Genomic DNA, 14,329 nt, shown 5'->3' on the forward strand with positions numbered 1-14,329 from the left:
CAAGTTGTTACAGCAGCCCAAATGCTTTTTCTTTTTTTAAAAAAACACACACCCTGCAACGGTGTTCTGAAATCTGAATTCCAAACCATTCCCCGCTCCCCCACCCCACCAAAAGTCAGAATGAATGATCACAATTTTACTTGACTGCAGACATTTTGGCCCCTCTTGAGTTATCTGCTCCATAACTGTGATATTCCACACTTTAATTAACCATCTTTTAACATCTGGCATGCTTGCTTCTATTGCCCTGCATAGCTTCCAGTTGGATGATCTCCACTAATTCTATGTCAATATACAACCTAGTTAGTCTGAGCCCAGGCCTGTCCAGACCAGCTGCAGCTCACCAAAAAGTTCATTAAGCCACTAAAGGCGGCCCTTGACTTCCATCCACTTCACTTCTACCACAGATGGTCAGGCAGAAATAGACTCTGCTACTGGTTCGTCAGAGAAGGTGGAGGCACCCCTTTGGCATCAAAATGACATCCCAGTTTGCAAAATTTGGCAGAATGTGGTATGATGAGTCTTTGTTTACATGCAGCAGAGAAACCTGGTTTTTCAGGATGGTAATAAATTTCCCATCTGCTCCTCCACGATACCCAGCAGAGAGTACTGCTCTCCAGGACTGGTGTAAAAGCAAACCAAAATATATGGATTTTTGAGGGGAGAAGCTAGAGTGGGTATTTTCCTTGGAAAGAGATCCTACAGTCTTCAACTGGGAGACACCTGCTGGCATAGTGGTATTTTTAACTGTGATGTGCTAAGGAAATGAATCAGGAATCAGGACATAGATTTGAAAGTGCCAATAAGCCACTAGCAAACTCCAAAAGAACAGAGAAGGTTGTTGAGTCAGGAGGCATTGGCTTCTATGTTTTCCATGTTTCAACTACTTTTCCATGTGCAGTGTAAGCTCTTGAAAAAGACATAAGGGAACTGCTAGGAAGGGTAAGTGGGCTGGCTGGCGGCAGGCAGCTCCTCTTGGCTCATTTCAAACCAAGTGTGGGTTAAATAGATAATTCAGGCTCCACGGAGTCAAGGAGCTCAGCCCTCACTGATCCTACTCCACACCAGAATGAAGCACATTGACTCTCAAAAGAAAAATGGGAATGGTTTCTGTCTATTCAACACTGAGAGTGCATGAATTTCTATTCCATGGCAAGTGGTGTCTATTTGTTCCTTGGGCTACATCAACCTGCTTTCAAACCTGGAGCCCTCCAGAGGTTGTTGGACTCCATCTTCCATCAGCCCCAGTCAGCATGGCCAATGGTCAGATATGATGGAAGGCATCAGGCTCTGGGGAGGCTGAGGCCCATCAGAATAGAGTAGTTGCTTTGGGTCCCCACTGTGGAAGGACATGTGGATCCAGATTTGGCCTCCACAGTCACTTATGGACTCATTGTTAAAACTGTGTTTATGGAAGGCAATCTTACTCGGCTATGAGTGATCGCCAAAGAAGAAGAAGAGGCCCATCACATATAAATACGTATTTTGAGAGAAAATACACATTTAAATACATATTTTGAAATGGTTTTTTAAATGTAGCAATTGATAGAGACTTGGAAAGAAGCCTGCAAATTACTAGCCCACCAAGAGGCTAGTAGCCAGCATGCTGGCTATGGCAGAGGGGAAACTCAGTCCTCCTTGGAAGAGGGATAGTAGTCCACCTGTGTTTTCATGCTGGTTCTGGGGAAAGGAACTTTTTTCCCTCCATGGCTACCCCAGAAAGCAAGTTGGCTGGTGACAGAACAACCTTCCTTCCTTCCTTCCTTCCTTCCTTCCTTCCTTCCTTCCTTCCTTCCTTCCTTCCTTCCTTCCTTCCTCCAAGACAGCACATTCACTCACATCAAATCCCACACATTCTTTGCATGTAGATCATTTAGCCACAAACAAATGCAATGCCTTATGACTTTACTGTGATGTGACAGTGAAATACACACTTCACAGCAAAACTGACAAGGTAAATCACAAGTCCAGAGAAACCTGAAAAGAGTTTTCAGTAAGCAGCAAAAGTGACCACTGGCAACAGCTTGACCTAGTCTGATAATAATAATAATAATAATTTTCTCTCTGATATTTCATGTGCTGCTGTATGAACTATAGCTGTAGGAAGCTCAGCTGGAACTTTCTTCATTCCCCAAAAGCGGCACATGTTGCCACTTGATTTTTTTAAAAAATCTTTTTATAACGTCTCAGGAGCTGGAATTATTCAATGGAATATGCCCTTTCAGGGCAGTCAGTGCTTTGGGGATGGTGGGATGATAATTGCTGCACATTATCACTTGGCTGCCCTGGGTTCCAGCAGCTAAAAATCAGCTGGCTCTTCATTTCAGAAGACACTGATAATTAATTCCTGCTTTCACAGGTGGAGATGTGCTCGCACTGGTGGGTTTTTAACATGTTGTTCCCAGTGGGATTTGAAAGAGTTGCAGTTACCATGGTAACCCCAGCCTAGTGCTGAGTAGGCCGCACCACCCAATTCTGCTGCTCCACTCAAAACTAGCTGCTTTCATCCCACTTCTGTTAGACTGGGCTCTCTCCTTTTTCAGTGAGAAGGAGGTACTGTAAGATTCTTGCAGCGATGCCCTACTTAGACTACTGGTGGATGTTTAGGCAGAAACACTTGATTAAAGATCTGATAATCCAGTTGTTCTTGTGTGACAATGGATTTTGCTGATCTAGCAGAAACTCTTTTTGAATTCCCTTGAACTTCCCTGTAGATTTTGCTCAAGGAGGAACTTTCAAATTCACTTTGACTCTCATTTAGGGGGCTGGGGGAAGCTGCGGATGACTGAGAGGTGGTTGGATCTTTCTTCCTCCTGGAAAATTCCATTAGGCTGATTGCTCCTTTTGGGGGGCTTCCCTCAAAATGTTTCATGTGAGGAAAACAATCCAAGTTTGCTTTAGATTGGGATTGTAACTTGAGGGACTAGTGAGAACTTGGGACAGCCTTGAAAAATATCACTCTCCTGTCTCCTGGTTGTTGTTGTTTTTTTTACTTCCGGCCTTAAGTTTAGTTAGCCAAACCATGGTTTATTAAACCAAGATTTGTTTGATCTTCTGGACCCTATCCAGTAGCTTAACTATGGTTTGTTTACTGTCAACAAACCACAAGCTGAAGCCATAGTTTGTTGGAGGCTTATGAACCAGGGTTTGTTTTAACTATAGCTTAGTGTTACATGTGAACCCAGGACATTTCCTTAAACATGGCTTGTTTGGCGACCCCACCCCAAATGGTCATTAAACTATAAAAGCATGGAGCAAGAACAAGCCAAGCTTCAGAGAAGAAACCATGTCTTGCTTAGTCACCTTTAGGACAACTCATTATTAACCCATGACTAAACAAACCACAACTTAAACAAATCATGGCTTAGTGTTACACACAAACACAGCAATTGTGGCAGAGAAAATGGGACAGTAGGCCAAAGCGAATGGTCTCATATCATCTGAGGCTGGATCAGTGCTGAAGCTAAGCAGCTGTAGATCTGAAGGATCCCCTGGGTAGGTGGCCACTTGGAGTGTAAGAGCAGAATATTAATAACAATATTGCAACAAGAAGAAAAAAATGGGAAGATGAAAAGTGAACACCATCATTTTGCTTGAATTGCAAGTCCAAGAAAAATAGATGTGGTCGTGAACCTTTGGACACCTTCAAAAAGATAACACTTGTGTTTCAGACCTCTAATTTATGCAATATAACAGTCCATTTTCCCCCACTCCAAAAATATATGTAGAGCAGGGTAAATCATAAGCTTAAATAAACAATAGAAATAATGTGTTCATTTCACAGCTTCTCCCTTGCCTACCTTGGCACAGAGGAATGGCTTCATTCCAGTGGAAGTAACCCTGTGGGTGCCTTGAACACGTCGCAAAGCTGTGACCCACAAGGCGGTAGCCGACATCACAACCGAACTGGATGGTGCTTCCTGGCTGCAAACCAGTGTGGCTGAGGATGGAACCGTGGAGAGGAGGTGGAGGGAGGCTGCAATAAGGGGCTAGACAAGGGGGAAAGGAAGAAAACACACCCACAAGAGTGTGAGAAAAATATGAATTGCTTTTGCTCACATATACATAAATATTGCTACACAGAAGCTGGGTTCAGATGACCCCACCTACAGGCACTGAAAAAATATCACAGGCTGGCCCTGCCTCCTATGTATTCAGCTGGTGTGTGAAAGGTCTCTGTACATTGGTACACACATAGATCTTCTTTTGATGGTTGCCAAACATGCTGATGGCAGAGGGTGTGGTCACTGGATGCCTTGGGGGCAGGGAATGGCATAGCTCATGTGGTCACACAACCCCCTGAACCCTTGGAACACACACAACTGTCTGTGTTGTCCAGAACAATTTCTTTAGTTTAGTTTTCAAAGCCCTTTAGTATCTTGATTGCTTGTCACTGAACTGTGCCCAACACATCCGGATATGTATTTATTTCTGCCCCACCCTCCAGTCTGAAAGGAACCCCCAGCTTGTTTACAAGAGGTAATAAAAATAAAATTAACAACTGCTCAGACCATTAAATTCAAGCAATTAAAGTCACTGTATCAACCATAAAAACAGTAAAAAATAATAATGCGGATATCTGGCATCTGTATCAACAATGCAATGATGTTAGGAAGTGTGGCAGCACAAATTACAACTGCGGCTGAACATTTATTATAAATGTTAGGGAAATGTAGAGGAGATCCTCTGGTCTGGGGGCTAAATGCAGCTCTCTAGACCTCTCTAATTAGCCCTCAGTGACTTCTTTTCCCTGGATGGAATGTGTCCTTGAACTCTGATCATGCCTCTTACATCATGCCTTGATGGAGGATGGAAAGATTGATGTGGGTCTGGCGAAACCTTTGATTTTTGCATGGCTGAAATGTAGCTCATTGCACAAAGGTATGTCACATTCCTTGATCTGCTCTTTTTTTTTGCCCTGGCCCCACCTACCACTGGTGTGTCCCATCCCTCCATCCCATGAAGAACGAGGGCTGAGAAAGATTTGCCGCCTTTGAGATGTATGCTGAACATTTTGGAGCAAGGAAGTCAAAAGTGTATGTTAAGGCCACCAGATTAATCTGGGCTGGTGCAATGTAAGGAAGGGAAAAGGTGTGGAGTATGAAGAGAGGTGGAATATGGGATACATCTTTCCGCATTATAATTAGTTGATTTCTGATTTTCACTTCTCCCAGCACATCTCCCTGTAACATGTAGCTTGGGCTTCATTGTTTGTTTCAACAAACACCGCAATGAGAGGAAGAGAAAGGAGAAGGAAATGAGAAATGTACTGGTTTGCTAGCTAGTATTTATGGTAGTTATTAGCTTCAACAACTAGTGCCTGGCAAAAGGTCCAGAACAGGGGTGGGAAACCTCAAGCCCAGAGGCCAAATGTGACCCTCCAGCCTCTCCATCTTTCCCTAGGGACTCTGTCCAGGCCACAGGCCCTTCCCCACCACACATTCTCTTCTCAGGCCAGACCCCTCACTGCCTTCACCCCCTTTCTTGAGTGCTTTTGCCTGGTAGGAATCTGCTCTCGAATTATGATAACGCCTCTTGCTTGCTTGGATGGGGGACAGAGAGGCATAATAGTGTCTGACAGGCAGAGCCACCTCCTGGCTGGTTATAAGTAAAATGGCAGGGAAGGGACTTAGGTTAAGGGCATCCTGAGGGCAACCCCTTTTTCATTCATGCACCAGTTTCTACTGGAGAGGGTTTATGTGCATGGAATCTAGCCTACTGTACAATGGGCATCTGTTGCTGTGCCCATTTTTACCTTTGACCTTGACCACCTATGGTATGTGGCTCCCCAAAGAGAATGTGGCCATCGGACGGAAATAAATGTTCCCAGCCCCATTCTAGAAAGGCAATATTAGAACAGACACAGCTATATAACATAAACAGGCCTGAGATGGCATCCAATATATTTCTGCTTGAATTTGCTTTTGTGCCTCTGTGTTGTGTTGTGTTGTGTTGTGGGGGAGGGGTGAAATGCCATGATAAATTGCCAATTAAAAAGGAAAGGAAAGGAAAGGAATTGGATTTCCCAAAAGAGAAACAGCAGCTAGTTTTACCATTAACATTTTCAATGTGGGTGTTTTTTACACTGGTCTTGGTTTCATATGAAGTTTAATTACTCCGCCTGTATAAAAGCAATTACCGGGTGTTTGGCAAAGAGTCCCTTTAAAATTAAGCAAGCCAGTCTTGGAATGAAGCATATTTTAATTACTTAATGAAAAGCAATCAAACTCGGGACAGGGACACATATAAATGTGTCATAAATAAGTTAATACTGTTATTCCATAAATGAATGAATTAATATTTAATTGGCAGAAATTATGTTTTGGTTGCGTTGCTGAATGAACACAGAAGCTTTGTTCCTCCGAGATTGCTGTGTGTTACTTTTCATCTCCTGGCTGCCATTTAGAGTCCCAAACAGAGTATTTCTGTGCACCTCAAAGGCTCAAAGCAGAGGAAGGGGGGATAAGAGGCAGAAAGTGGCCCCAAGTTTGATAACAAGAAAATGTAGGATCTTAAAATATACAACAGGCTTATAATAACCTGTAAACAACGAGAGTGGGACCATACTCACACCACATATTTAAAGCACTATATAGCCACTTTAAAAAGCCATGACTTCCCCCCAAACAATTTTGAGAACTGTAGTTTGTTCAGGGTACTGGGAATGGCTGAGAAACCACCTATTCCCCCCAACGAGCCATAATTCTCAGAGGTGTTTTTTTAAAAATATTGAAATTGTATGCTGACCTTCATCTGAAGATCACAGAGTGTTTCGTAACACAAAATTTCAAAATGAGAACACAAAATACATAATAATAAAAACAAACTAACTACAGTAATAGCTCCCATCCCATAAACACATTACGTCAGGCTTGATCCAGGCGCCTGAGCTGGGATATAAGGGTTCAGGTGGCCCCAAAGGTACCCTGGACCTAAGTTGTTCAGGGATTTGTAAATTAATACAAGGGCATCCCCAAACTCGGCCCTCCAGATGTTTTGCGATTACAACTCCCATCATCCCTAGCTAAACAGGACCAGTGGTCAGGGATGATGGGAATTGTAGTCTCAAAACATCTGAAGCTCCGAGTTTGGGGATGCTTGGCTTTGAAGATGGGCTTGGTGGTAGATGGGCAGTCAGTAAGGATGCCTTAATACAGGGGTCAGCAAACTTTTTCAGCATGGGGCCGGTCCACTGTCCCTCAGACCTTGTGGGGGGCTGGACTATATTTTGGGGGGGAAATGAATGAATTTCTGTGCCCCACAAATAACCCAGAGCTGCATTTCAAATAAAAGCACACATTCTACTCATGTAAAAACCCTAGGCAGGCCCCACAAATAACCCAGAGATGCATTTTAAATAAAAGGACACATTCTACTCATGTAAAAACATGCTGATTCCTAGACCATCCGCGGGCTGGATTTAGAAAGCAATTGGGCTGGATCCGGCCCCTGGGCCTTAGTTTATCTACCCATGCTTTAACATGTTATTGGCCAGGTGCTGCCCCCCCTCCCTCTGGCCACTGCATTTTGCACCAGCTGGAGCATCCAAACCAGGCCCAAGGCAGCCCCGCACAGAGCACATTGTAGTGATCCAGCCTCGAGGTTTATTCAAGACAGCATGTATAGGATTTGCAGTCTCAGTTACATGGGGAATCATTTAGCTAAAGAAAATGGGTTGAGCTATTTTTGTGCACGAGAACAGGATACTGGAGTTCTATTAATAACTTCAGATTGCAAAAAAGCCCCAAACAGAACTGAGCATAAATTTCTCAGCTCGTTATCACTACTTTATGCATCAATACACATGCCATTTCTATCCCTGCTATTTACTAACCTGAATAGCGGATTCTGAAGCCCTTTCTGCTATAGGCGTGGTCAGAGGACCAGTGGAGATAGACTCTGTTGCCAGAACTGGTTACCGTTAGGGGAGCAGAGTAATTCCCACTTAGGGACAGCAATAATGGACTGTGGCCTGAAGGACCTTGAAGAAAGATCAGACAAACAAAATATAATAATATATAATAAGCCCTTCCACATCAAGCCATGGGTGCATATAGTTTAGCTGCATTTTGTTTCAACCTTGGTCAGTCAGTGCCTCTTGAAGCTCAGAAACTGTACCTAATGAAACAGCTGTCTCCTCTTGTTTGTCTCTAGGACTTGGTATTCAGGAGTAGGAAGCCTCCAAAAGTGGGTGCTTCACTTAGCTACCATAGCTAATACGGATTGATAGACCCATCTTCCTCCATGAATTAGTTTAATTTCTCCTTCTAATAGCAAGCTCATATGGTGAGGGCCAACAAATTTGAAGCCCAAACCTGGCCACTGAAAAGCAAGGGGAAGGTATCAGCATGCTTGAGGGAATCCTCAAGTTTGGCAGAACTACAAACGTTCTTTAGGGAACCTAAAAATTGCTGGTAATTTAGATGATATTTGCAGAGTGGATTAAGCCCAGCAAATTGGTGAGGAAAAAGGACTGGAATGTGACAGAATTGGAGATTATTATTATTATTATTTAAACAGCACACTTTCACAGATGTGATTATGTTGTGCATAGCATAAAGTACAGTAGGCTCATAGGCGCAGGAAATCATTGCAGTGGTACTTCGGGTTACATACTCTTCAGGTTACATATGCTTCAGGTTACACACTCTGCTAACCCAGAAATAGTGCTTCAGGTTAAGAACTTTGCTTCAGGATGAGTACAGAAATTGGGCTCCAGCGGCACGGCGGCAGCAGGAGGCCCCATTAGCTAAAGTGGTGCTTCAGGTTAAGAACAGTTTCAGGTTAAGTACGGACCTCCAGAACGAATTAAGTACTTAACCTGAGGTACCACTGTATATACCTTATGCCTGGGGAATGTCAGAAAGAGAGGGGAAATGTGACCAAGAGCACTATTGACTGAATGTTTTAGGAGGGCCTTCCAATGGGGATAAGGCTGCTTCATGTGCTTACAATTTTGAGTACTTTCAAATAAGAAGGCTGTATTGCAAAATGATCTCACTGAGCTAGAAGAGTAAGGAGGGGGAAAAAGGGAGACATGGCAGATGCTTCCTGAAAAGCCCCAAACCAGGACTAACTAAAGCTTGACCAATATATATATACATAAAGGCTGTCTCAATAGAGAATTACTAGGTTGATAGCAAACATTGGCACTGAGATTTATCTTTATTAAGAATTAGTCTTAATAAAATGAAGTAATCACAGATGCTCATAAGAAAGGATGGAAAATTGGTTTGTGAATCTTGCTGAGGCCTGTTAGATCTTTGCTTATGTGTAGCATTTGGTTAGACATGACTAAGACAATGGGTTTTGGTGAAGATCTTGGGTATTTTAGATGGCAGTTTTATTCCCTCCCCCAGAACACTGTGATTGGAGTGCCTTGGGAAAATAATTCACTGAGATTAGACCTATATGTCAAAATGAAAGACACACAGGGCCAGCCTGCCCATGAGGCAAGGTGAGGCAGTGGCCTCAGCATAGCAGGCTCTGGGCAGCTGAGAGAGGGCAGATCCAGCCTTCGAGAATGCCACTTACCATCTCCTGCACTTGTCAGCCACCGCCACCACCTCCTCCTCTTCTGGTGTGCACCTGCATGCCATGGGTGGGTGGCATGTGTGTGCATGCGGAGGCTGCGGCATATGCATGCATGTGAGCAGCAGGTGAATGCATGCAGCATTTTCTGTTTTGCATCTTGCAGCAAAACATCCTGGGTGGCCCTTCACTCACAAACTCTCTGCTCCCTCCCTACTCAATCATTTCCTTAGTCAGCTTGGTTTTGCTTTAAAATAATAATAATAATAATAATAAATGCAGCAGTCACTTTAAAAATGTAGCTTTTTTGGTGGGGGGGCACCCAAGTCCACAGAGCAACATGGGACTTTAGGGAGTCCCTGATCCAACTTGAAATGCCTTGTTAACAGTGCAATCCAACTCAGGAATGTGAAAGACTTACTCAAAGGACCCCTGCTTGCCTTGTAAATCAGAAAGTACAAAGAGGCAACACACACCTCTGCCAGCGATTCTCTCAACACAATTCTTCGATTTTATAAGGCTGTATACCTTCTACTTTGTAAGTTATTTTTCTTTTAATGACCTGAACAGCTCAAAATTTCCCAATCATCCTGCTGACTCACCATCAAAGATGCCAAACTCATCATACTGCTTCTCACTCAAGAAGTACTCGACAGTGAAGGTGATGTTGTATTCTGGCTCCACCTTGACCACCCAAGAGCAAGTCTGAAAGTGAGGGTAGCTGCCTGTGAAGGTTGGACTCAGGATCACTCCCATGGAGTCTGTGCGGACCTCATTCATTGGGCAATGAACTGATTGGTGCAAAAGAAAGCAAACACAGAACATCACTTTGTGCCAATGCCACAGAGAAGCAGCAGCAGGACAGATAATATACCTACAAGGGGCTTATAGGGACATAGAAAGTCAAATCCTTGGTCCACCTAGACTGGAACAAGGGAATTCTGTATGCAAAGCAAGTTTTGAAAACAATAAAATATTTGGGTGGGGGAATGCTCATGAAAATTCATCAGCACTTCAGTGTGGATTTCTCCTTTTGTATGCAATTTTGCCTAATATACATTTTGCAATGCAATTTCCCAAGTATTTTTTTTTTTGTATTTAGTTTTCACAAATGTATATAAAGTACATATTCATTTTTATGCACACTTTATCCAACTATATACAGCTTTGTACACATTACTATGCTAAATAACTGCACTGCAAAATCCAGAGAAATTCACATTTTGAAGGACGGCTGTATTTTGGTTTGCATGTTGCTTCGGAAAATGCTAATCAGTTAGGTTCATCCCTAGTGCAATCTGAATCAAATGTCTCTCCCATCACTATTTCATGGGCCCCTCCTACTTTGGAAGGATAGTGTATACCAAATTTCTTTTTATTCCTAATTTCCACAAGAGAACATCAGGCTGCAAGTTTTCAGAACACTGTAATTAAGGTATCATCCATCTCTTCTGTCGAGCTTCTGTATAACTGCTGTATCTTTTGATATTTTTATGTGTTTTAATATAGTTGTTGTTTGTTTTGCCTTTAGTACACTTAGAAAAGATGTTAAAACTTACCAAAAAAATCCACCGAACCCCATTTACTGCCTGGTAGTTCCTGTCTCCCCTAGGGCCCTTCCAAGAGCCACAGTAACCTCTAAAAGACTTACCTTCACAAGTTGGGGGAGGCCCTTCAAACTGGAGGTGAGTACCAAGCCTGCAAGTCAGGATCTCATTTCCAACCAAGGTGAAGCCAGGAAGACACCGATACCTAATGATATCACCTGGGGAAGGAGACAAGGGAGTTCAAAATGCATTTCAACAGCAGAAGGGGTAAATCCCCCAATGAAGAAAATCAGATTGTGCTCAAACTAGACAGAATGACTTACTGAAGGACAAGTCTGTAAATTCTGGTTTCACTTAGTTTTTACAGTGTTAAGTTCAGTTCTCTACATTTCCACAACAGTCCTCATGAAAATTCACCAGCATTTTAGTGCAAATTTCTCCACATACTGGCATGCATTTTTGCCTAATATAGACATTTTTGCAAGCAAAAAAGTCCTCCTGCGTTATTGCTTCCTCACCTTTTTTAATGCAAGAAATCCTTGTGCCACAGTTGTGCCCTTAGAGAGTACTGCCACAAAAGGCAGCAACGTAACATTTATTGAGCTACTTTGCAATGGCTTCTCCAGCTCTCTGTGGCAACCAGACATTCACTAGCCAAGCCTCATTGCTCTCTGTGTCTTCGTCTGGTGAGGTTTCCCCTCACTTTGCTTCCACCCCAGCCCCATTTATCTTCCAAATCCCGCCACTGCTGCAACGATGGAGATCCATCCCCCAAGCCTGGTTCTAAATCAACAGCTGAATGAGGTGGGTGAGTCCTGGCTTGCTAGAATGGTCCGAATGTGTAAATCACTTTTACTTTGCATGCAAAACACTATCATGGAGTCGCCTAACAACTCTCAGCACAACCTGACATGCTGAAAAACCTGTCAGCTTGGTCTGCAGGACCAAGGACAGCAACTAGGCAACTCAGCCTGAGTTAATTAATTACAAATTCAACATTCACCCTGTACATTTAAAACACTCATATATCAGCCATGTCTTCCCCCCCAAGTATCCTGGGAATTGTATTCTGTTAAGGAAAATACAGAAAACACCACAGAGCAAGTGCCAGGGATTCAAGTCATGCAGTCAATACCTATGTTGTAATCCTCATTCTCTGTGATGATCTCAGCATTGGGGACCATGGTTGGAGGTTGGCATCTAGAAAGCTGATAGGCTGAGAAGAGAGGGGAATGAACAAGATATGTCACAATTCCAGATTGCTAACTATATGGACTTGCATGTGCCTTTTGTGTTTAAAGGCAATAAATGTGAGCATTTAAATCTGTCTCAGGAAACCAGAAGCCACAGGTCTGAAGATCTATCTCCATCTAACCTACCTGAGACAGATCCTACCCATCCCCACCTCCAAATGCAACCTGCTTCATCTTTTTGTTGTTGTTGCTGCTGCTGTGCAAGGACAAAACATTTTTTTTTTAAAGTAGGTTTGTAGCACTATAGAAACCAGCCATGCCAGGCATGTGAAACCTGTGCCCCTCAGACGTTTGGTGCATTATAATTCCCATCATCCCTGACAACTGGGCATGCTGATAAAGTTTAGCAAAGGGTGGGCTTTCGTATGCTCTGGCCGCGGATACTTTTCAATGAGGAATGCACCTTATCAATGCTTAAATAAATATGTAAATGACACTGTGCCCGACAAATGTTGCATGCAATGGTTTAAAAAGACATATATATCATAGCAGATGTCAGCATGTCAGTGAGCTGTACAGACCGTAATAGTGAATCGCAAAGACTCCTCCGTTGGCCACGTCGCTGTAGAATTTTAGGAGGACCTGGTTAGAAGAGCTTTGGGTGGCTTTCTTAGCAGAGTTTCCTGTAAAAACACCCAGTTGTGGGGCTGTCTGTTGAGGACCATCCCTAAAGAGAAATAAGAAACATGAATGGGGAAAAAAGAAGCACACGGCAGCTAAATGGGTGAAAGTGAGAATGCTGTGCATCAGAGGCTGGCTCCCTGTGCATAGCTATCAACTCCCCCCCCCCTTTTTTAAGGGAAATTCCCTTATTCTGAATAGGATTCCTTGCAAGAAAAGGGAAAAGTTGATAGCTATGTCCCTGTGCCTCCCATCCAAAAGCTTCAGATGCCTTATTTATTGCAGGTTTAAATGACTATCAACAGGATTAGGGCCTTCTAAGTGCTATCATCTACTGGTAAGAGGATGTGGGAACTGTAACTGTGCATGGTCACAATAATGCAGGCTTCCTGCCCTTTTCCTCCTTCTATACCTCTAGAGCAGATTTGGGGAGGGCATGGAGTTTGTGCAGGGTGTGGGTTTCCACTGCACAAGCAGAAATCCTTATGTTGATGAAACACATCAACCATGGTTTTGACTCTTCCACACTCATGTGACCTCTAATCAAGTTGAGTTACCATTGTTGGGCTTTCTCAGTCTGCATGTCCTTCTTACCAGACTGTGATGAAGTCATTATATGGCTCTGTTTGCAGCAAGGTGAAGTTGAGGTAGATGCCATATCCAGCCGACACCGTAAGAAGCCACGTGCAGTCCTGGGAACTGGGATACTGATTGGGAAAGCCTGGAGAGTAGATAGTGCCATTGTGTGCAGTGATGTTTCCTCCACAAGGAACTGCATGTTGATTGACAGGAAAGAGAAAAAGAAGTCTAGTAAATTCCTGCATCGCAGCGGGTTGGACGAGACAACCGCCAGGGGCCCTTCCAACTCTACAATTCTATAGATAAATAACCTTCCAAATCAGGAGTGGCCTGATTTTGGTACGACATCACCTACCTTTTCTCTCCATGAACTTTCAACTCATTAGTCAGGATCACGTCTAATAAGAACAGTCATATTCAAAAACTTTGCCTCTTGCCCTGTGGCAGACTTACTGAAGCAAAGTGATCAAAAGAGCAGCTAGGAAGGGATTGTATAATGGGATAGATTAGACCTTTCCTAGCCCCTTGAGAGAAACCACAGTAAAAAAAGGGGGGGTGCAAGATAGATTCCATTTCAGTGCTGTCACTATTGTTATTGGGCTTCATTGTATCTGTCTTCTAATGAATAAGAAGGGAGAACATTAAACCTTGTTAAACGGGTGTCCCAGAATATCCCTATATTTAGGGATAGTTCACCATCCCAGGTATGACACTCCAGCTTTACAGGGGAAGTATGGTCATCCCAGTGGCTGAGGGGGACAAAGTCCCTGTGCAGTTCCTTGAAGTTCCTTAATCAAA

General features: G+C 43.3%; 1 protein-coding gene across 2 annotated transcripts in view; it reads right to left on the reverse strand.

The window, feature by feature from the left end:
* Positions 1–14,329, reverse strand: part of CSMD2 (CUB and Sushi multiple domains 2) — a 477,324-nt gene that overhangs the window by 49,245 nt on the left and 413,750 nt on the right. For both annotated transcript variants that reach the window (XM_028738980.2, XM_028738982.2), the window contains 7 exons: positions 13,547–13,724; positions 12,853–12,998; positions 12,214–12,294; positions 11,183–11,296; positions 10,134–10,322; positions 7,835–7,981; positions 3,801–3,989 (listed from right to left, as the gene is read on the reverse strand). In XM_028738980.2, coding sequence (XP_028594813.2) covers positions 3,801–3,989; positions 7,835–7,981; positions 10,134–10,322; positions 11,183–11,296; positions 12,214–12,294; positions 12,853–12,998; positions 13,547–13,724 — 1,044 coding nt within the window. The remainder of the gene's footprint in view (positions 1–3,800; positions 3,990–7,834; positions 7,982–10,133; positions 10,323–11,182; positions 11,297–12,213; positions 12,295–12,852; positions 12,999–13,546; positions 13,725–14,329) is intronic.

Source organism: Podarcis muralis, chromosome 7 (assembly GCF_964188315.1).
Source record: "Podarcis muralis chromosome 7, rPodMur119.hap1.1, whole genome shotgun sequence".
NCBI lineage: Eukaryota > Metazoa > Chordata > Lepidosauria > Squamata > Lacertidae > Podarcis > Podarcis muralis.